General features: G+C 66.6%; 9 protein-coding genes across 9 annotated transcripts in view; 8 read left to right on the forward strand and 1 right to left on the reverse strand.

Annotated features, from left to right (window-relative positions):
• Nucleotides 1–2,075: 2,075 nt before the first annotated feature.
• PFL1_02628 (uncharacterized protein) lies at nt 2,076–2,535 on the forward strand (the record flags this gene model as incomplete). Its single annotated transcript, XM_007880143.1, has 2 exons — nt 2,076–2,159; nt 2,254–2,535. 2 exons carry the CDS (start codon nt 2,076–2,078, stop codon nt 2,533–2,535), a joined length of 366 nt encoding a protein of 121 aa, XP_007878334.1.
• A 559-nt stretch (nt 2,536–3,094) lies between these two features.
• PFL1_02629 (uncharacterized protein) lies at nt 3,095–4,055 on the forward strand (the record flags this gene model as incomplete). Its single annotated transcript, XM_007880144.1, has 2 exons — nt 3,095–3,941; nt 4,039–4,055. The coding sequence occupies 2 exons, from the start codon at nt 3,095–3,097 to the stop codon at nt 4,053–4,055; spliced, it is 864 nt and encodes a 287-aa protein (XP_007878335.1).
• Nucleotides 4,056–4,684: 629 nt separating this feature from the next.
• On the reverse strand, nt 4,685–6,145 carry PFL1_02630 (uncharacterized protein; the record flags this gene model as incomplete). Its single annotated transcript, XM_007880145.1, has 5 exons — nt 4,685–4,900; nt 5,056–5,444; nt 5,554–5,599; nt 5,700–5,783; nt 5,876–6,145. The coding sequence occupies 5 exons, from the start codon at nt 6,143–6,145 to the stop codon at nt 4,685–4,687; spliced, it is 1,005 nt and encodes a 334-aa protein (XP_007878336.1).
• Nucleotides 6,146–6,630: 485 nt separating this feature from the next.
• Nucleotides 6,631–9,132, forward strand: PFL1_02631 (uncharacterized protein; the record flags this gene model as incomplete). The annotated part of the gene is made up of 2 exons (XM_007880146.1): nt 6,631–6,664; nt 6,827–9,132. 2 exons carry the CDS (start codon nt 6,631–6,633, stop codon nt 9,130–9,132), a joined length of 2,340 nt encoding a protein of 779 aa, XP_007878337.1.
• Nucleotides 9,133–9,717: 585 nt separating this feature from the next.
• On the forward strand, nt 9,718–10,866 carry PFL1_02632 (uncharacterized protein; the record flags this gene model as incomplete). Its single annotated transcript, XM_007880147.1, has 2 exons — nt 9,718–10,224; nt 10,345–10,866. 2 exons carry the CDS (start codon nt 9,718–9,720, stop codon nt 10,864–10,866), a joined length of 1,029 nt encoding a protein of 342 aa, XP_007878338.1.
• An 838-nt stretch (nt 10,867–11,704) lies between these two features.
• PFL1_02633 (uncharacterized protein) lies at nt 11,705–13,264 on the forward strand (the record flags this gene model as incomplete). Its single annotated transcript, XM_007880148.1, has 2 exons — nt 11,705–12,073; nt 12,239–13,264. The coding sequence occupies 2 exons, from the start codon at nt 11,705–11,707 to the stop codon at nt 13,262–13,264; spliced, it is 1,395 nt and encodes a 464-aa protein (XP_007878339.1).
• A 1,119-nt stretch (nt 13,265–14,383) lies between these two features.
• On the forward strand, nt 14,384–15,895 carry PFL1_02634 (uncharacterized protein; the record flags this gene model as incomplete). Its single annotated transcript, XM_007880149.1, has 2 exons — nt 14,384–14,948; nt 15,147–15,895. 2 exons carry the CDS (start codon nt 14,384–14,386, stop codon nt 15,893–15,895), a joined length of 1,314 nt encoding a protein of 437 aa, XP_007878340.1.
• Nucleotides 15,896–16,816: 921 nt separating this feature from the next.
• Nucleotides 16,817–18,244, forward strand: PFL1_02635 (uncharacterized protein; the record flags this gene model as incomplete). Its single annotated transcript, XM_007880150.1, has 2 exons — nt 16,817–17,176; nt 17,315–18,244. The coding sequence occupies 2 exons, from the start codon at nt 16,817–16,819 to the stop codon at nt 18,242–18,244; spliced, it is 1,290 nt and encodes a 429-aa protein (XP_007878341.1).
• Nucleotides 18,245–19,759: 1,515 nt separating this feature from the next.
• The window catches only part of PFL1_02636 (uncharacterized protein), a gene marked incomplete at both ends in the record, with an annotated part of 3,713 nt that continues 1,492 nt past the window's right edge, over nt 19,760–21,980 (forward strand). Inside the window, one exon of the mRNA XM_007880151.1 lies at nt 19,760–21,931. Coding sequence (XP_007878342.1) covers nt 19,760–21,931 — 2,172 coding nt within the window. The remainder of the gene's footprint in view (nt 21,932–21,980) is intronic.

The raw sequence follows: 21,980 nt of genomic DNA on the forward strand, positions 1-21,980 counted from the left end.
GAGAGAGTAGAGAGAGTGAGGAGAGAGAGAGAGAGAGAGAGCGTGTGTGTCTGTGTGGCTGATTAGAAAGGGGCTCAGTTGGACGATGGGGTCATGCTAGGGGTTGAGCTTGTCGGAGCGTGGGCCGTCGCACTGGCATCCTCGCGGCCGCCCGCTGTGAGGGAGCGTGGTTAGAGGCGGGGCGCGATCAGGGGAAAGCAAAGAGTGGTGTTGAGGAGCAGGCGGTGACGACGTGTTGACGGCCAGGCGGCTCCGGCAGTGGGGGAAAGACGGGCTGGCCGGGCTGGGCTGGGGTGTGCTGTGCCCGTCGATCTTCCGATGGACCAGAGGCGAGATCAGGGGCAGCGCGGCGAGACAATGGCAGCGGCGGCGGCGAGGTGGGAGGTATCGATGGCGAGGGGGCGGATCGCGGGGTCTCGTGGTGGTGGTGGTGGTGGTGGTGGTGGCGGGGGCGATGTTGCGGGCGGCGGTGGCGGTGGTGGTGGTGGTGATGGTGGTGGTGGTGGTGGCAGACGGGCCGACGACGACGGCAGCGGCGATTAACACCAGCAGGCTACTCCTGACGAGGGCGAGAGGGGGCTGGTGATGGCGATCAGTCAGGAAAGAGAGAGGCTGCAGGCAGGCCAGCGAGAGAAGCAAGGCAAAGAGCACAGCTAGCACAGCAAACCAGGCAGGCAACCAACAGCAATAAGCAAGCAAGCAGCACGTTCGGATCGCCGCTGCACTCTGCGCTGTCGTTGCGCCAACCAAGCCCGTCTGGCACGCCTACCCATGCACGCACGCACGCGCACACGTACACGTACGACCAGCAGCAGCCCGCCTGCCGTGCGTACGAGCGTCGTGAGCGGCCCGCCATGAAATCACGGGAAAAAAAGGCGAGGCAAAATGGGCAAACAGCGCAGGCGGGCTGGCCAGCGGCGTTTGGCTAGCGGGCTGGCTAGTGGGCTGGCTTGCTTTTTGGCGGGCGACGGCTCATCAGGGTCCATCCACGCAGGCCAACCAACACCGCCTGCCTGCCTGCCACCAGCCTGGCCTGGCAGGCCTGCCTACGCCTACCCTCTGTCGCGACGCCGACCCTTGAGCAGCTGAGCCCACGCTCACCCTCCGGCCTCCCATCAGACTGCCGAGGAAGCAGACGGGCAAACCAGCAGCACCGCCACGCCGGCCCAGCCGATGATATGGAAGCGCAGCACCGTACCCACGGCGACGCCTGGCGCGCGTCACGTACACACGCTCTCGCTGCGGCAGGCAAGCAGGCAAGATCGAGCGACGACAGGCTAGGTAGGCCCTAGTTGGGCGCGCGACGAGACGTCGACAGGTGCCGGACACCTCTCTCTCTTCCAAGTCGCATCCCTTTAGCCCCCTCCTCGATCGGCCATCATGAAGCTCGCCGCAGCTCTGCCGCGGTGGCGCCCAGTGCCATGGCCGCCGCCACGGCCAAACAGATGGACTGCTCACGCTTGACGGCGGACACGCTGGCACGGCGATACTGCGGGGTCGACCGCTTCTACCGAGGCCTGCCTGCCTGTTCTCTCGGGCCCGGCGGTAAGTTGCCAGCCTCCGAACCGCTGCACGATGGGCTCCGACGCTTTGACGGTGCGCTGCGGAGACCTTCACGGTAGATCTGAGCCCCTGGATCCGTGAGGGAGCTCACCCGGGCGCACGCGGGGACCTGCGCTTCTGCTGTGGCTCAGGCTTGGATGGCACATCGTTTGGCTTCGAGCCGCAGCCGGTCCATCCATGCCTCGGCCCAGGAGACCAACGACGTGCAACGCCATCCTTCCGGCCCGATGGCCATCGTAGGGCTCTGCATAGCATCGGTTTTGCCAGTCCGTATCACGTAAAAGCATGCGGCAGCGGCGATGGGCAGGCACACCCACCCACGTAGTACCTGCTCCTGCCGGCCACTCCTTCGAGGGGACTGACCACGGCACGCGCCAGAAACGGCGGCGGTCCAGGTGTCCCCGGCCGGTGGGGCGCATCCGCAGCACAGCAAGGCAGGCAGGAAGGCAGGCCCTGCTCCGTCCTGTCCTCCGGCGCGGTGATTGTGGCAGCGGGGATCGAGAAGAGGATAAATGAGGAGGCTCGTCCAGGCGGGGTGGGCCAGCAGATCGTCGACGCCTCGCATCGCCCCACAAAGAACGACTTGCGCCACCTCGGTGAGCCCAACTTCCTCGGCCGTCCTGTTGCTCCGATGAGCGCCAGATGCTGATGCTTCTCCACCGTCGTCCTTTCTGGTCGCGCACAGCACAGGACGCAACCATGAACCTCGTCGCCGTCGTCGCAATCGCAACCACTGCCCTGCTGGCGTCCTCGGGGGCCGAGGCGGGCATCATCAAGCTGGACACGTGGCGCGCCCTCTCGGACGACGGCAGGATCACCTACCGGTGCACCGTCGACCCGAGCGCCAGGTCCTACTTCCTCGGTCCCGCAGGCTGCAAACCGACGGGCGACTGCTACATGAGCTACGATGCCCTCTCCATGACCTGCGATGCCATGGGCGGTGGTATGGACAGCTACGACACGCCCAAATAGGTCAGGGCGGCAGCACAAGGGCGACCGATGCCGTCGCCCTCCAGCACTGGCCCTTGAGACTGGGGACGTGGGTCGACGGGCGGTCATGATGGTGCCGGGAGGTTGATCGAGGAAAGAAGGAGTCACCCTTCCAGCAGTAGAGTAGCAGTACGCAGACGACCATTCACGGTCTCGACTTGCCGCTTGACATGGTCATCCTCTGCGTGGGCGCGAGATTCGCCCGCTGCTCGTCCACGACGCTCCTGGCACACGTCGCTGCCGCCCAGTCTGTCGGCCCGTCTCGGGTGATCCCGTGTGGCGGATCACGGCGGCCGCCACCGTCTGATCTGCCAGACATGGCCTCCTAGACTTGGTATCGTCGAGGAGACCGCCGTTGGCCACGCAGGGGCAGGTTCGCCGGGCCCTCTCGCGCGAGACGATGTCGTGGGTCGCGGCGGATCTCCTCCACGTCCCATCGCCTTCCGTTTCCTGACTCCCGACCACAACCACCACCACCACCCTCTGCTCTCCATCACGGCGTCGCACCGGCTCGATCCTCGACCTTGACATCCGCCGCGATATGACCACCGAGCCAAGCTTCGCCGATGCACGCCTGAGCGCCGTCGAGGCGCGGCTGGACGAGGTCCAGGGCGTCGTCGCGCAGCTGCAACACTACATCCGAAGCGACCCCGCTCCGGCAACCGCGTCCGAGCCGTCGCCTTCGTCTTCTTCGTCGTCATCGACGTTGTCCTTGGCTCCGCGACCGCAGCCGCGTCCGCAGCAAGGGCAGGGGCAGGGGCAGGAGCTGTCGCACGATGACTGCCCATCCACCGCAGCACGGCAAGACACGCCGAGCCGCACCGACGCCGCCACCGCCATCGCCAACAACACGCCGTCGCAGCTCACCGACATCTTCCCCTGGCTCTCCGTATCGACGATCGCAAGGATACCCAGGGGTGCGTTCCGACCCGTCCTGCTGCCCACCCTCGCCGATCCGCTCAACACGCTGGTCAACAAGGCCGAGCTGCTGCGGTACCTCGACGATGCGCCGCGCTCCGACGACGACGACGAGTACGACTACGATACCGACGATGCGGTGCACGTCCACCTCGACTGGAAGCACGACCGGTCCGCTGCCCTCGCACGCTCCCTGCCCACCCCCGCTGCATTCGCATACTGCTGGACGCTCTTCACGACAATCGCAGCACACAGCTCCCGGGATCCTCTGTTGGGCGCCGCGTTGGCGTCGCACCAGCTGCGGATCCTCAAACACTCGGCAACGTACGAGTGGAAGGCCGTGATGCACTACCACCTCGCCTTTCACTGCCGATATGCCGCCGACCTCTCGAGCCAGGTGTGGTCCAAAGACGATGTCGGGCTGAGGGACAGGATCCTCGTTCGATCCGTGGCGCGAACTGCGAGCCGTCGTACGTCGTCATCGTCGTTGTCGTTGTCGTTGTCGTCGTCATCGTCGTCTCCCCGTTCACTCTGTTCGATGGCGGCGGCGGCGGCGGCGCCGGCCAGGGAACGGGATCTTCTGACTGTGCCCACCCGTCCTAGGACGATGGAGGACGTGGTTGCGCCTCGTCCCACGCGACGCAGGCGCATCTGCTGAGCCACCCCTTCGTCTGTTGGTGCCACACGCGACGCTTCCAGCCGTCCATCGACTTCCATCTTGGGCCCATGTCATGATCGCAGAAGCGACCACACCGCCGAGTCACGCTCTACATCGATACCCCAGCTGCTTCTGGATCTGCAGATCCATGCCGCCCCCCGTTGCCGAGCAGGGCCAAACTCGACCCGTCGGCTTGCCAGCACACGTCCTACACGGCGCGGAGCCAGCCCTTCCCAGCCGCTCCTCTTTTTCTGCGATGCATCCTTTCCTTCGAGACTTACCTGGTCCGCCTCGCCTCGACGAGGGAGTTGTCCGGCTGCGCGTCCGTGTCCGCATCCACGGCACTTTGCTATGGCCGCCTTCGGCAGCGCCGGCGCGGCCCGACGTTAAATCGCACGCAGTGAGGATTGACGATACGAGTACAGGGACCGGACACCCGGATCGAATGGGGATACAAGTACAGAACGAGGTGCTCGACGTGCGGGCCGAGCAGAGCAGGGCAGGGCAGAGTTGGAGATCGCACGGTGCGACGGGGACGCGCGCGCGCTTCTCCCGTCAGGCCCGGGCCCTCGTTGGGCGGCCAAAGGCGACGAGGCGCAGCTTGCGCGCGTCGCGCGGGTGCTGGACGGCAAAGTTGGCGCGCACCGCCAGCTCGACGAGGGCCGGCTCGTAGCTGCGCTGCGGCCGGTCGCCCACCGCCCCACCGTCGATCGGACCAGTCACCTGCAGGTATGGGTCCTGCGGCACGTCCCAGGCGCGGTTCATGAGTTCCTGCAGGGCGAGCGTGGTAGTGGCGGTGGTGGCAGGAGGAGGCAGACGAAGGTAAGGGAAGAAAGGGGCAGAGTCGCAGACACTCGGTCAGCCGGAGGAGCCGTCGCCGACGGTGCATCAAGCGGTCGCGATGCGACGGTCCGGACGCTGCGCACCTCGATAAAGAAGCGCATCGACTTGACGCGCTGGCGGTCGTCAAAGAGGTTCGAAGTGAGCTTGATGAGCTGGCCGAGCAGGCTGCGCATCTGCGTGTCGTGCGCCTCAGTCTTGCGCTGGAGCTTCTTGAGGACCTCTTCGCTGCCCTGCTCGCGCTCGTCCGCCAGGCGAGCCTCGACTTGGTCGAGACGCTTGCGCAGGCCGGCCTCGACGATGCGCAGGTCTGCCAAGAGCTGCGTGTCCGAGGCGAGCAGCGACTGCTCGGTCGTCAGCTGGCGCTCGAGGCGCGGCAGGATGGCAGCGTACTGCGAGCAGAGGTCTGCCAGCGCTGCGCGGGTCGTCGTCGCCGACACGGCCGAGGGCAGCGGCTCGGGGGCGTGGGCGAGGTCTGCAGGCGGGCGCGAGGGCGAGAGGCGAGAGCAGGAGGGCGCGATAGGACGAGGCGGGCAGTCAGCGCCGACGAAGCGCCGAGCCCGGAGAAAGGGCGCGCAGCTCACCATTCTGGAGTCGGTCTATCTCCCAATCAAGCCGTTCGAGCTCGAGCTGGGTGGGCAGTCGGCAGTCGGGCGGTCGGAGCGTGTCAGCGGCGCGGTCCGAGACAGGGCGCGAGAGCGAGAGGAAGGAGGCAGACTGCCTGGCTCACCTCTTTTGCAACACGAGATGCAGACAGAGACGGGCGCTGCTCATCTGCGCGTGTTGATTGCTGCTCTACGAGCTGTGCCAGTCTCTGTTGGGTGCAGGGGATCGACGAGGATGTTGGCGGTAGGGTCGGTCAGCTCGTGCCGGCGAGACGGAGCGGGCGGCGCGAGGAGGACGCACCTCGTGTAGGTTGGCCTGAATGGCATCGTTGCGCGCCCTTTCGTCGTGGTAGAGTTCGACGAGGCTCTGCAGGTCGAGTTCCGGGCTGACGCTGCCTGCGCCGTCTGGCGATTGGTCGTCGTCGCCGCCGTCATCGTTGGCGGTGGACGAGTCACGCGGCGGTGCTGGTGTGCTGCGCTGGTTGAGTGCCTCGGAGCGGGCGGTGGCCTGTTCGAGTGCCGTCTCGCGCAGCACGCGGACAAAGTCGACGAGTGAAGGGTCTGCGGCCATGGCCGTGCAGGTCTGGGACGATTGTTCCGGTGGTTGGGAGCGGCTACTCCGCTGGTTGGGGCGGCTCCTCCGATGGTCGGCACGGCTGCTCCGATGGTTTGGGAGGCTCCTCCGGTGGTTGGATCGGCTGGTCTGGTGTTTGGAGCGGCTGTTCCGATCCCTGAGGCGGCTGCTCCGAAAATGTGTTGAAACAGGGCGAGAGATGGTGGTGGTGGTGGTGGTGGTGGTGGTGGTTGGGTCAACGAGGCCCAGCGTGGCCAGGCCTGGCCAGGCAAGCTCGGTGTTGGTCTCTCGCGTCGCGCTTTGGCTGCCTCGCCTCTTGGGCCTCTGCACAGCTGCTGCTGGAAGAGGTGGAGGGCAACTCGGCTTTTCTCCTTCGCATCCTTCTGACCGCCATCGCCATCGCCATCACCACCATCCCCTTCGCCTCCTCCCTCAGTCTTTTCTCCTGTCTGCTCGGCCCGCCCGCCCTTGTGCCGCACCCCATGCTGCGCTCAGCTCGTCGCACCGTGCTGCAAGGTGCGAGGACATCCGCACTGGGGCTTCTCCAGGGCGCAACGGCGGCAGTCCGCTCCCAACTCGCCTCGACGGCCGCACTCCGCCCAACAGCGCCTTGGTGCCCGCCGGCCCGCCCTCACACTCATTCGGCGCTTCGTCCCATCGCCGCTCGATGCCGCGCAGAGGTGCTCAGCACGACGGACACATCAGCAGCACCGGACACTACAACTTCACCCGCCCGTCGCTCTGCATCTTCCTCTGCCGCCCCGCACCACGGCGTGCAGCTGCGGCCGTACCAGGAAGAGTGCATCCAAGAGTGCCTCGCCGCAATCAGCGGCGGCGTCACTCGCATCGGCGTATCGTCACCAACAGGAAGCGGAAAGACGACCATCTTCACCCACCTCATCGACCGCATCCCCGCCCGCTCCCGGTCAAGCCCTACGTCCCTCCGCGACGACGTCGAAGACGACAGCTCGGCTGCCTCCTCGTCGTCCGCCCCGCTCGCCGCCGACCGCGTCCTCGTGCTGGTCAACTCCATTGAGCTCGCTCTCCAGGCCGCCGCGTCCATATCCTCGACCTTCCCCGAAAAGCTCGTCGAGATCGAGCAGGGCGCAAAGTTCCGCGCATCCGGCTTCGCCGACGTCACCGTCGCCACCGTCCAGACCCTCCATCGCAGCAAGGAGCGCCTGGAAAAGTTAAATCCGGCCCTCTTCAAGGCCCTCATCGTCGACGAGGCCCACCACGCTGCAGCTCCATCCTACCGCGACGTGCTCGCCCACTTTGACCCAGACGTCGCCAACGCTGCCAACATCGACGAGGGCGATGCCGCCAGTGCCGACGACCCTGCCGATGCACCCACCGGCTCCAAGATCCCCATCGTCGGCTTCTCGGCCACCTTTACCCGCCACGACGGCCTGGCGCTTGGCAAGGTCTTTGAGCGCATCGTCTTTCACAAGGATTTCCTCGAGATGATTGGCGAAAAGTGGCTCTGCCCCATACGCTTTACGTCGATCCGCGCCGACATCGACCTCGCCTCGGTCAAGCTCTCGTCGGCCAGCGCCGCCGCCGACTTCCAGGCGTCGTCGCTCGCGGCCGTCGTCAACACGCCCGCCGTCAACCGCCTCGTGCTCAAGGCCTGGGAGGAGCGCGCGCGCGGGCAGCGCAGGTCGACGCTCGTGTTCGCCGTCAACGTGCAGCACGTCGAGGACCTCACCCGCACCTTTTGCGACGCCGGCATCGAGGCGCGCTGCCTCCACGGCGGCACCCCGATGCTCGAACGCCGCCAGCTCCTCCAAGACTTCCGCGCGGGCCGCTTCCCCGTCCTGGTCAACTGCGCCATCCTGACCGAGGGCGCCGACGTGCCTGCCATCGACTGCGTGCTCCTCGCCCGCCCCACGCGCTCGCGCAACCTCTTTTCCCAGATGATCGGCCGCGGGCTCCGACTGTCGCCCCAGACGGGCAAGCACGACTGCCTCATCCTCGACATCGTCGGCAATCTCCAAAAGGGCGTCGTGTGCACGCCGACCCTGTTTGGCCTCGATCCGGACGAGATGATCGACGGCGAGACGGTTCAGTCGCTCCAGGAACGCGCCGAGATGGCCGACGACGCGCTGCTGGGCGACGACGGCCAGGCCGACGCCGACGCCGACGACGCCGACGCCCTCAGCATCGCGCAGTCCACCACGCTCACCTACATCGACTACGACGACCCCTTCCAGCTGCACAAGGCGATGCAGGCGCGCTCGCGGGTCGTCGAGACCATGTCGCCCAACGCCTGGGTCGACTGCGGCGCCCAGACCTACATCCTCGACGTCCCGCGGTTCGGCTTCGTCCGCGTCGAGCGGCTCGAGGACGACGCCGAAGAGACGCAGCAGAGCGATCGAGATGCTGCGACTGCCCACGGCACCGGCGACGGAGCGCAGGATGGCAAGCCACGCTGGGTGTCGCATTTCACACCGGTCAATTCGGATGCCGACGAGAGCATGGCCGCCATGGGCGGAGGCGGAGGTCGCGGGCCCCGGCGTTTCGGCGTCGCCCGGTCGCCGTACCGGCGCGCCCGCCGCGTGCTCGAGTCGTCGGACCTCGAGGGCGCGATCCGCGGTAGCGATGGATACGTCCAGAAGCAGATCCTGCGCGGCAGCCCGCAGCTCTACTCGACGCTCAGCCGGTACGCAAAGTGGCGCAGCACCCGCGCCTCGGATAGCCAGCGCAAGCTTGTCGAAAAGCGGCTCGGCCTGACCAAGGCGCTGGCGAGCCAAGTGGCGGCGACCTCGTCGGACCCTTCGACCTCGTCGTCGGTGACTTCGGTGGTGTCGGCCACCGCTTCGCTGACCAAGGGCCAGGCGTCGGTCATCCTGACGCGGCTGATGCACGGCGCCAAGGCCCGGTGGCAGCAGAGGGCCAAGCACTCGAACAAGCTCTGGAAGCAGGCCGAAAAGGAGCGCGCGCGCGTCCAGAGCGAGACGGTCCAGGTCGGCCCGCTGCGCTAGGGTCCCGCACGCCACCGTTCTGCTACCACTCAGCCCCGGCCGCGCGGAGTGCCGGGCGGCCGATTGGCTCAGTCTTTCAGGTCGTCGCCGGCGGCGACCGCACGCCATCGGCACCCTCACCGCCCCGCTCGCCGAGACGAGGTGGGCCTGCGGCCACGCCCGACTTCATGTGCGGCGACCCGTCCCGCCACCCACAGAGGTCGACTTGACTTGGCAAGCCCCGGTCGTCGACCTCGTCCGCGCAATCAGCCTGGCACGAGGAAGTCCGTGGCGACGAGCCCGCCCGATCTCCGGTTTGCTCCAGCCGACCCACCTGGCCAAGCTTCCTCGGTTCCTTCCCACCGCCTCATCTCGTTCGCAGCCCGGAACGCTCGGTCGACTCCGTCACCTGGAAGCTGTTACGACCCCGTTGGGAACGCAGCGAGTGTCTCTCGGGCCCGGATGCGCTTATAAAGCGAGCCTGAGCAGGCTGTCGAAGGGTCTCTCCACCTGCTTCCCTTCGGCCAAGCATCCAAAGCCTCGTTCTCACCGTCCTTCCCTCCGACGAGACTACACTCCAGCCCTCGCCGCCACCTCCTACCCACGATGGCACCGTTTCGCCTCTGGGCCGCACTCATCGGCACGGCGCTCTTGCCTGCCGCCTTTGCGCCTTCGCCCGAGCCGCTGTGGAACGCCATGCATGACGCCGCTGCCGAGGCGGAGCCCGCCGTGAGCGGTCACTTTGCGCCTGCCATGTCCGCCGGCGAGCACGACCCGCGCTGGTATGGCGGCTTGCCGGCCGGCTACGAGCAGACCGGCGCCAACTACCAGCGCTATGGTCATGACTATGGCCACGACCATGGATATGGCGGCGGCTTCTACGCGTCGCCTCATCCGAACGAAGGCCAAGGCCTCGGCAACATCCGCTGGTCGCCTGAACGCTCCAACTTTGACTGGAGTGTGCAGCCACCTCCGTCGTCTCCCGGCTCGGTTCCCGATCTCGACGGCCACTACGGCCTGCCGTCACCCGCCCCGATGACTGAGCCAGTCTCGCCCCGCGATCCGTGGTCGCATCAGCATGTCGGCGGCAGCGGTGACGAGGACGACCAGACGGTGGGCGCCTGGCGGCAGGACCCGCACGCTGGCGCGGACCAGGAGATGGATCCTGGTCGATATGCTGGCCCCTCTTCGTCACCAGCACGCGCTGATTTCGCCCCCGCCGTGTCCGGACAGCCGGAGCTCAAGTCCGCATGGGATAACTTCGTCGCGTCCAGGGGCGCGGCCAACATCTTTTCAGCGGAAGCGGTGCGGCGCCTGCCCCGTATCGCGCTATGGAACGATGCCAGAGTCTCGCTGCAAAAGGTGTGGGCCAGCCCGGAGCAGAACGAGCTTGTGCTCGACGTCGTCAAGGCGTGGTATCGATCCTGGAAGATCGGACACTCGAACCTCGAAGAGGAGCTGCGCGGCATCACGCCGATGCAGATGTCATGGTCTAACGACAAGCTCCTTGCCGCTTACAACCGGTACCAACACGTGCTCGAAATCGACGCGGATATGGCGTGGCAGGTGCTGAGCGCGCCCAAGTTGTTCTTCTTTGACCCGAGCCGGGAATACCGGATCGTGCTCGCCGGGCCCAACTCCATCGGCAAAGGACGCAGAGGCCACGCCTTCAGGGCCGTCGCCCTTCCGCGCGACAGGTCGCTACCCGCCATCTTCTTTCACCTGATCCAGGTACCGGCTTCGCTGCTCGACTAGCTCAACACTGAAGACCTCTGGAGATGACACCCAGCGGCTATCGCTCTCCCAGCCGACACCTCGCGATCGGTGCCGTCGTCGGTCGTTCGGGCAAGACGACAGGGGTGCCAGTGGCAGAGACCGGGGCGGCAGCAGGGCGGGCCTGGCCCCACGGTGGGCAGCGTGCAGTGCGGGGTCCAAGGAGATCAGATCTTTCTGGGCGGTTTGGATGCGTAGAGTCAGAGGAAGGGGTGTCTTGTGTTCCAGAGTTGCTAGCGGTCCCAATTCATCCGACACTCTCGACAACCTGGAGCGATGTCCAACGACATCCGGCCGTGAGGCCAGACCCCGTCCATGCCTGACTGTCCATACCGCGACAGCACATCCGCACCGCCTCCCTCCTCGCCACGATCTCTCATCGACGCCGACGCGCCGACGCGGCCAAGATGGACGAATGGCCCGCGGCCGGATGGTGCGGCGAGACGGGGCGTAGCGATGCAGCGCAGTAGCAGCAGGCTAGGCGTATGTATGTGGGCCCGCGGCGGACCTTACGCCCCGAGCAAGGCGACCAGCGGGCCTGGTTTCTCTTGCCAGCCCCGACCAGCTCGCACCATGGCACGCAAGTCCCGCCGCTTGATCAAGCACGCCCAACCGAGCAAGAAACAAACGAAGGGGCTCTGCCATGCGTCCTCGAGGCGTGCCCGGAAAGTCTCGGCGCGGGTATATGTATAGCAAGGACGCAAGCAAGCAACGATGGCAGAGTCGACCGACTAAGAGGCAGGCAGCTAACCCCTCGTGAACCAAGCACCCGCGACGTCCGCCTCCCTCGACCGCTGCCGCTACCACCGCGACGTCCAGGATGGCGCCCTTCCGCCTGTGCGCTGCGGTGCTTGCCGTATCGGCCGCCCTCCTCCTTTCCCCTGCCCTCGCACCTCCTCCATACCCACAACGACTATGGAACGGCCTGTACGACATCAGCTCCGGAGCAGAATCGTTTGCCGCCGACCACTTTGCGAACGCCGTGACGACTGGCGAGCACCAAGGCGCAGCAGGCTGGCCACGCTACCACGACTACGGTGTGCCGTCAGACCATGGCGCGCAGCCAGGTACCTCAACCAGCGGCGGCTACCAGCACTTGGGCCATGGCGAAGGCTACCGCTCGGCAGCCCCATCGCGTGGCAACCCCTGGATGCGGGCGGGCTATGGAGAAGCTCCCGCGTACCAGCAGGTGAGTCGCACCACGACGGACCTCTTCGGCTGTCCGCGGCTCGCGTGATCCCGTGCTGCACACGGCACTGGCGCTGATTCGCACTCGCACACCTTTGTTGGCCAACCACCACCATCCACTCGCCGTCCTTCTTCCATCGCACCTTTGCCGCTTGCCGCTACACAGTCGACGGAGCAGTCCGAGCGCTACCCCGCCCTGCGCTGGTCGCCGGAACCGTCGTACTTTGGCTCGAACTCTCACCCGCTCTCCCCGTCACCTCAGCCCTTCGATGACTTCGACGCCCCGTACCGCTCGCCGGATTTTGGTCACGCCGAGAGCTATGCGTCCGGTGGCCACGGTCCCAACGACGGCGATGCGAGCCTCGGTCGCGTCCCAGTCGACCACGACGCCCTCCTAGCCGACTTTGAGGCATGGCACGCGCGGCAAGGCCACGCCACCGCCTCGTCACCGGCGGGCCGTGGCAGCACCGGCAGAGCTGGCGGAGAGATGGGACGAGCCCTTGTGGTGCCGCATTGGCGCCAGATTCCGCACGCGGACGAAGCCGAGCAGATGTCGCCTGTCCGTCACCTGGCGGGCGCCATCGAGACCACCCCGGCCTACGTTGGCGTCGATGCCTTCGAATCCGACTACGCCGCCTCCAAGGCGAGGATGGACGCCCTGCTCGACTCGCTGCACGCCGACGACATCTTCTCGGCCCAGCTGGCTCGACGGCTCCCGCCAATCACCGTAGAGGGGCACGAGAACAAGATGCGCCTGAGAAAGGCGTGGGCGTCGGCCGAGCAGACCAGCCTCATCGTCGACGCCATCCGGGAACGGTACCGGATCGAACTGGACGGACTGCCGGACCTCGACGAGCAGCTGCGCGCCATCGAGTTCACAGCCGGCACGTGGGACGTGCAGAAGCTGCTGCAGCTCATCCGCAACCACCGAAAGGCGCTCGATCCGGGCGCCCTGAGGGCGTGGGAGTACATGGGGCGGACGCGATCGTTCTACTTCGACGCCGGCGGCTACAGGATCAAGGCCGCCGGCCCCAGGAGAAACGACGAGCGGTCGACCGAGAGGCTCTACAACATCGTCGCCTTTCCCCTCGACCGGGACGAGTCGCTGCCCGTCATCTACTTTTTGCCCATCAAGGTGCCAGACTCGCTGCCCAAACGGCGCTTTCTCCGAGGTGGAACTGGCGTCGCCTGAGCGGCATCGGCGTCGTCGTCGTCGCAGGGGTCGCTTGGCCAGCGTGCCTGGAAATCGACGCCGTCAAGAGACAAGGGTGGGGTTGCCTAGCTTAGTCCTGGTCTAGGAGGTCGGTGCTGGGCCGGTGAGGTTTGGAGAGTCAGAGGACGGGCCGTAGGTGGGAGAAGGGTGTCGCTGTCGTGACGCCTTGGCAGTATCCTCGAGCGTCGCCGGTGTTGACGGCCGAAACATCGCCGTCGTAGTGCATTGCAGGCGCGGAGCAGCCATGTCCGTCCCATCTCCCCGGTGACTCGCAGCGGGGACCAGCAACGACATGGTGCGTCGGCCAGGCATATGTTAGACCTTGCACCGCCCGTCCGCCCGCGCCGCCCGTCCGCTCGCGCCGCCCGCCCGCCCGCTTGCCCGCTTGCCCGCTCATCCACACCATACGTCTGCTCTGTCCAAACAGTCGTCCGCCCCGCCTCGACCGTCCGTTGATGCGGAGACGATGCTGAAGCGAGCAGACGATGCGGCGTCCAAGCATGGCCAACGTGCTCTGAAGCTGATCTTGGCCCCCAACCGCGCTTTCGACCCGAGGCGTATCGCTCACGGCATCCTCCGCCGTCTCTGCCTCGACCTCGACACGCCGGACCGCAGAGTCGGGCCGGTCTTGCTGCAATAGCCAGCCACAAACACGCCACCCTGCCCGCCGCCAAGCCCCGAGCAGTCATCAATGGCCATCGTCCCCACCCGGACGAGGCAGCATGCATCGCCACACTTCATCTCGCGTCACGTGTGCCTCCCCGTTGCATCGAGGTGGGTCATGCTCCTCCTCGGGCAAAATGACCTCGGCAACTCATCTCTTGGAGATGAAGTCGATTGGGCTGGACGCGGACGATGGCCTCGACCTCGTTTGCTGCAAGGCTCCGTTCCGGGAAGCAGCAGCACGGCCTTGACGCTGCTCCTCGGGACACACGAGGAGAGACCGCCTCCTTTGGGGATGATGCCTCGACGAAGGTATGTATAAGGCAGCTCGTCAAGGGCCAGCTTCTATCCTCGACAATCATCACGGCCTTGCCCTCACTGTCGCTATACGATCGATCCTTCTCCTTCCATCCCTCGTCGCCATCCTCAGTCAAGATGGCAGCAGGCCGCTTGTACGCCACTTTACTCGCCGCGGCCCTGCTGCCCTGCGCGCTTGCGCCATCGCCTCAGCAGATGTGGGATGCTGCCCACGGCGTCGCTGCGCACGCAGAGCCCGTCTTCACCGGCCACGTCGCACCCTTCGTCTCGAGCGGCCAACGTCAAGCCCAACCCTCGATGGCCAACTTTCCCGCCCATTACACGGCCGATGCTTTCGCACAGCCGGCAGCCGGATACCCGCACGCTGGCTATGGTCACGGCTACGGCTACGGCGGCGACTACTACCCGACTGCCCCTTCGCCCGCTGGCGACAACGACGCCTATCCCGACATACGCTGGTCGCCCGAGCCGTCGTACTTTGACTCAAACGTGCGGCCGCTGCCGTCGTCTCCCCGCCCGTTCCCGGACTACGGCAGTCCCCGCCGCTCGCCGTCGCCTCCCCCGGCCTATCCCGAGCACGTTCGCGTGCTCGACAGCGCTCGTCGCTCGCCGTCGCCCATCGCTTTCAGCCCTGAGCACTACGACGCCATCGACAGATTGTACCGCCTGCCGTTGACCCCTCGTGCGCAGCGCTGGTCGCCTGGACCGACCGCCCCCGACAACGACTGGCAGCCAGTTCCCCAAGCCCCGCAGCCCTTCAACGCCTTCGACGCTCCTTACCGCTTGCCATCGTCCCCTCCGATCGAGCGCCAAGCCCCTCTTGACCGTTGGTCGCCCCTGACATACCACTCACACACTGGACCGCGACCTGCTCCGACAGGTCACGTCGAAGACCACGGCGAGGTGGCGGCGACGAGCAGCGGTCCCCACGCGCAGCAGGCGTCGCCTCCTCCCGCATCCCCGGACCGGGCCGCAGGGCAATCCTTGTCGACGCTCCACCTCAGCCGGCCGCTCACCACTGTCGGTCCCGACCCGCAGCTGCGGTCGCACATGAACGCCTTCATCGCCTCGCTCGATGCCGACGGCATCTTTTCGCTCGGCGCGGCCCGGCAGCTCGAGGTGATGTCGTCCAAGCGCCATGACGGCCGGACGTACGTCAAGGTGCTCGCCAGCGAGGCGCAGACGGATCTCGTCATCGCCGCCATCCGGGAGCGATTCCGGACCTCGCTCGGCTCGTCTGCCGCAGTCGAGGACCAGCTGCTCCTGATTCGGCCTCGGCCCATGCGTTGGACCTCGACGGAAGCCAAGACGTACTACCAGGACCACAAAGCGGTCCTCGACTTTGACGATGCGATGCAGTGGGCGCACAGGGCGGAGAAGTGGTCGTTTTTCTTTGATGCCGGCGCCTACAGGATCGAGGTTGTCGGCCCGCACTGGGCCGCTGGAGAGCACGATCTCCTCTTCTACAAGGTCATCGCCATCCCCAAACGTGCAGGCATCGCCCGCATCGGCGGCGGCCGAGGAAGAGGGAGCGAGGCCCCGGTCATCTTCTTTGGCCTGATCCAGGGTCCCATGCCCTTGCTCAGCCTGCAGAAACTGGCGCGGCCGGCTCGTATCCGCGTCGTCTGAGCCGTTCCGGCATCGAGGGGAGTCTCAGGTCGTCGGGCGAACCAGCCGTCAGATGTCGTAGCACCGAGTCAGGTAGACGAGAGGAGACGGCCTTCGTAGTTTGCGAGCGTACGGTAGCAGAGTAGGAGACCGAGCAGCGGCCGCACCGCACCGAAGCAAGCGGGCTAGGCAAGACGTAGATGCAGACGCAGAGGAGTACACAGGGCCCTCCAGCCTCTCAACATCGCGGCGACAACAGTCTGCAGTAGCAGCAGCGGCGAGAGTTCATGTTTCTGTTGCTCCGCCCCATTTGCACCGTCCATCTCCGTCGTCGGCCTCTCGGCGACGCAGCGACCGCGACAGAGTCCTTGACTGAGGAACAGGCTAGGCTAGGCAAGGTCGCGCGACGGAGCACGGCCAAGGCATCGAAGGCTGGGCCGAGTACGGTCGACGATGCTCGTGAGCCCGCGGCCACGGTCATACGAATATTCTTTGCATCTTGCGCCCCGAGCTGACCTGCCACAAGGCTCAGGAAAGCAATAGCCCCGACGAGCACTAGTGAGACGAACACGAAGCCCACGGACGGCCGGCGACGACCAATCACGCAGGTCCCGAGATGAAGCTGCCCTGCACTGCTCTGAGGCCTCATCTATCGATCAAGCCGGACATTGTCCTCGTTTCACTTCAACGGGGCGAGATGAGTTCAGGAAAGCGCAACACATCCATGCCTCCGCCGAGCTCGGCCGAGGAGGAAGGATGAGCCTCGAGAAGGTCGCTCTCCCTCTGATTCACCTTGCAAGAAGCCGTTCCCCTGCTCTCCTCTTTTCCACCACCACCACCACCACCACCAACATCACCATCACCGCAAGCTTCGCCTTTGCAGTCACGAGAGATCAGCGACACACTCCACCAGCCTTGCGCACGACCTCGGCGCCGCTCAAGATGGTGCGCCCCCGCCTTTGCAAGGCCATCGTGGTTGCGGCGCTCCTGCCCTTCGTCCTCGCCGCTCCGCCTCTCCCAGAGCGGCTATGGAGCGACCTGGGCGACTTTGCCTCAGAGAGTGCCGACCACGTCTCGCCCCTGGTGTCGACTGGAGAGCAACAAGGCTTCCACTGGGCGGATCAGGTCGGACAGCCCGGTGCACATGGCTACCACCATTTCGATCCCGACCACTTCGATGGCGGTTTACCTCCTTTGACTTCATCACCGCACGCGGGCTGGAGCGGTCAGCACTACGGTAACCTAGAACATTTCGGTCAAGGACATGGTGGAAACCTCCCTGCCGAGATGTACTCACGCCCGGTGAGTTTCGCCACGACGGCCCCCGAGGCGGTCCATAGTGCTCGCCGCCATATGCTGGGCAGAGTCATGAGCTGATGACGCTATCGCCACCGCCGGCTTTGCTCGCACTCACTCGCCCCCACCCGCCTCTGCCCTCAGACAACGCACGTCGATGCCGCGGCCGGCTTCCAGCCCTTTGCGCACCATTCGCACGATCACGAGCCGCTCCGCTGGTCGCCGGAGCCGTCCTACTTCGACTCGAACGTGGACCCCTCGCCTCCGTCGCCCGGGCCCTTTGGCGCCCTGGAGTCGCCTTTGCGCTCACCGTCGCCCGCTCCCGCTCCCGCTGCACACAGACCGTCGCCCTATGGTCGGACGACTAAGCGGCCTGCCGGCTCCCTCGACGGTGAAGCATCTGGATCGCGCGTCAGCGATGCCGTCGCGGCCGCTCGCGCCACCGAATTGCTCGACCCGTCGCTCAAGCAGCACCTCGACATCTTTGTCAAGTCCCGGCATGCCGACGATGCCTTTTCGGCCGAGGCGGCATCGCAGCAGAGCCTGTTCCCGGCGCGGCCGCACAAGTCGCGCGTCATCCGAAAGGCGCCCGCGACGGGAAAGCAGACGCAGATCGTCGTCGCGGCCATCAAGGAGCGCCTCCGCGCCGTCCTGGGAGACAATCAGGAGCTCGAGGACGGGCTGCGGGAGATGACGACCCGGCGCGTGGACTGGGACGCGATGAAGATGAAGATCTTCGGCCAGAGCCACGAAAAGGTGCTGCTGCAGCCGGCCTCGGAGGCCTGGTCGGTGCTGCGCTCGAGGCGCACCTTTTTCTGGGACGCTGGCGCCTACCGCATCCGCACCGTGGGTCCGCACACCATCGCCGAAGATCCGGACGTCATGTCGTACCACGTCGTCGCGTTTCCGAAGGTGGCCGACGGCGGACGGGGCAGCTCGCTGCCCGTCATCTACTTTGACGAGATCCTCGGACCCAGGTCGGTCCTCGCGCAGCAGCAGGCCGACTGGCGCTGGAACGAGCGCGCGCGCCGTGCGCGTCGGGAGGCGAGACCGGTCGCCTCGGGCGATGCGTGATGTCCAAGGGGGAGGGGAGGCAGGTCGAAGAAGCAAGGCAGCAAGCAGGGCGGCCCGGGTCGACGGGAGGTCGGGCGTAGCACGAGGTCGAGGCAACGCAAGGCGACATTCGAGCAGGCAGCGGGCCAGATGGGTCGACGCATCGGCCCGCCTGCCTGCGTGCATACCCGGGCCAAGCGGCGGCGGTGGCAGCGAGGGCTGCAGCATGCCAGGCTGCTCTGCTCTGCAACGCGCAACGGCACGGTTGCTCAGCTCCGCCGCAGCTGGCCTTGAAGAGGAGCCAGCAGGCGGCAGGCGGCAGCTGCAGCAACAAGAGGCCAGCAGGAAGGCGTGGGTTGGGTTGGGCGGAAGCGTGGGTGGGTGGCAGATCGATTGGGGAGGGTTTGGGGCCAAGAATGTGTGCCCAGTGCGCCGAATCTGGAAACCGCCTCCGCATGGGCTCCGGCCGTGGCTGGAATGTGCCCCAAGTTCAGTCCTTCGTTTGGCTGGCCTGTGCTGGGCTCGGACACTCGGCGGGAAAGAAAAAGAGGTGCGAAATTCGGATGGAAATTCAGCTCGTGCCCGGCTGCGTGCCTGCCTGCTTGCCTGGTTGAGCCGGGCTGCGTCGAGATGCGGCTGCAGGTGCGGGTGTGGGAGCGGGTGCAATTTTGCAGGCAGGAGGCTGGGTCGCCTCACTCCACACGCTCGCTGCAAGCTTGCTTGCTCGGTGGGCTTTGAGGCAGGCAGCGTGGCAGCAGCCCTTTTGGGCCTGCGAGGTCATTTTCCAACCCGCCTCTCTGTCGGGCCCAGCCCTCTCGACCACCATCACCAACGCCATCACCACTCCGTCGTCGTCGCCGCCGCCGCCGCGACTGCGATCCCCGAGCGTCCTCGCAACTCGGTCATCTCTCCGTCGCTCGTCGCTCGCACCCGGGCACCACCCATCACCCATCCGGGCCACCCACAACCGCATCAATCACAACTTGGCCGCCTCCTTCTCCGCTTGCTTTTCCTCCCCGCCCTGCGTCCTTGTCGATCCTCTCGCCCGTCCATCTGTCTGGCTGTCGATCTGGCCGCCCAATCTCTCGACCGCTCATCCGCTCTGAAGCATCGACACCGCCGCCATCATCATCACCGTCGATCCGTTCCTCTCCCGCCAGGCCCCACGCGCAGCACCCCGCCCGCTCCCCGTGGCCCGACTCAGCCCTCTCCCTTGCTCTGAGCTTTCAAGACGGATCCGTCCATTCTCTGCACTCGACGCCGCCACCGATATCGATACCGGCATCGGTCCACGTACAACCGCTTCACTCATCGTCCCGGATCTCGTCTCGCGCTTGCCCTCGGGGTTTGGCATCCGCGCGGCGCCCCAATCCCATCGTGCATGCCGATAGCCTCGACACAGCCCGGCCCTCGCCGCCAACTTTGAACGCCTTCTGCCTCGCCGCGGGCCTCAACGCCTAGACTGCTCCCGCCTCGCCGCTCCTGCTCCACCCCGCCATTGCTTGCTCCTGCTAGGCCGCCGCCGCCGCTCCCGCCATGACCAAGATCCCGCGCCATGCCTTCTTTGCCAGGACCGCGGCCGCATCGCCTCGGTCCGCTGCAGCGGCCTCGCTCCTCGCAAAGACGCGCAGGGGCGCTCAGCTGCGCGGCTATCGTGCCCACACCACCACTCTGACCCCTGCCGATGCATCCACCTATGCCGGACCCTCTTATCCGGCCTCTCTCGAGGACCTGGCCGCTTCCGGCAGCGGTTCGACGACGCCAGCCTCCTATGCCGCCCTTCAGCACGCGTCTGGCGGGGCCGATATGAGGTCTACCTCGGCGGGCGCCACCCCACCATCCGCCTTGTCGGCGTCGACATCAACAATCGCTGCATCGGACATGCCGCTACCCTCGCCGCAGCCGCAGCCCAGCCTCAGCGCAGACAGCGGTCCACGCGGCCAGCCTGCCTCGACAGCGTCCGTCTTCTACGGACCAGAGCTGCCACCGTGGCTGCACAGCGGCCCAAGCGATGCAAGCGGCAGCACAGGCATCGCCTCGTCGTCGGCCGCCTCGTCTTCTGCCGCCGCCTCGACCACGCCCGCGCTCCGAAACAGCCATGGCTGGAGCTATCTGAGCGCTGCCGGCGCCGGCGGCAGCAGCACCGCCTCCAGCGGCGAAGGGCTGTCGAGCAGCGACGCCGCCGCCTTTGGCACCAACCGCGCGCAGCTCATTGCCCGGCACCTGCCCTCGGTGTCGACGGCGGCCGGCCTCTCGGCCATCCGCAGCCTCGCCGCCGCCAGCCCGCTCAACCTCGCCTCGCAGCGCTATGTGATCGGCGGATCGATGCCCCTCTCCGTCGCGGGTCCTGGCTCGGCGTCGTTCCTTTCGGCCGCCGCCTCGACTGCCTCGGCACTGCTGCACGCTGGCAACACCAACTTCGGCCTCGCATACGGCTTCCAGCCAGCGCGCCCGCCGTCGCATCACCAGCAGCGCAACCTATCGCTGGCAAGGTCTGTCGTCGGGGATGGCCGCGGCTCTAGCGGCAGCGGCAGCGGCAGTCTCTACGACGATCCGCGCATCCACGCGAGGGCAGCGCAGATGGACGCTCTGCTATCGACTGACTCCTCATCGTCGGCGTCACCATACCCTTCACCGGCGCCCGAGCGGGGCGCATTGCGAGCCGATGGCCGATCAGCACTACCTCTGACACGATCCGCAAGGGCCGGCAAAGCTGCTCCGCTGCGTCGTGCGGATGGCCGTGCGGCAACGTCAGCTGCCACTGCTGCCGACAGTCTCCCCGGCAGCGGCGACCACGACGCCTTTGAAGGAGGCCATGCTGGCCTAGTCCACCACATGGACGCGCTCGACCTACGCACCAGTGTCCTGTCCGACCTTGCCGTGGACCTCGACGCCACGCACTCGCTGCGCTTCGGCTTCGCAGCACCTTCGGCGGCACCAGGGACAGCCACAGCCAGGTCCGAGGCAAAAGCAGCGTCGTCCTCTCCATCTTCAGAGGTCGGACAGCCTTTGGCCTCGCAGGCGTGGACCGAGGTGCCTGCACTGAGGCAGCACCAGCAGCAGCAGAGCGGCTGGACGCTGACGGCACCGGCCGACTTTGCAGTCTCGAGCCACCTCCTCGGGCCCAGGCCCCTCTCGAGCGGATCCAGCGGCTCGTCTTCGCCCACCTCGACCTCGACCTCGACCTCGACCTCGACCTCGAGCTCTTGCTCGCCCTCGCCTTCACCGACGCCGCTGCCGCCGCCATCGCCGCCGCCGTTTGGAGGCGCATCATCATCATCCTCGTCGCACTCTTCGTCGTCATCGTCCTCGTCGTCCGGGCGGGGCGGCCCCTCGCCACCGCCGACAACGCGCGTCAGCCTCGCGCCCTCAACGGCGTCCTACGATGCCGCCGGTGGACAGCAGCAGGGGTCTAGCGTCGGCTCGCCGCTCTCGTCTTCACCGCCGACCTCGTCCGGCAGCCCGCTCGCCGACGCGATGCTGTTGGGCAAAGCCTCCGCGACCACCGCCAGCGGCAGCAGCCACGCAACCACCGCCGCCCACGACGGCATCCTCGCATCTTCTACGACGGCCGGCGCGAGCGGCGACCCGGACCACCAGCACCCCGGCCTTCCCCCCATGTGGGCCCGGGCCCTCTCGATGCCGCACAGTCGCAGGGCCAACTATACTTTTGAGCACGGCGCCTACGGCATCCCCAAGCGCCACCCGGTCGGGCCGGGCGGGCCGGGCCGGCCGGCCGGGCCGACGGCGAACGGGG

The sequence above is a fragment of the Pseudozyma flocculosa genome (genome assembly GCF_000417875.1).
Source record: "Pseudozyma flocculosa PF-1 unplaced genomic scaffold scaffold00007, whole genome shotgun sequence".
NCBI lineage: Eukaryota > Fungi > Basidiomycota > Ustilaginomycetes > Ustilaginales > Ustilaginaceae > Pseudozyma > Pseudozyma flocculosa.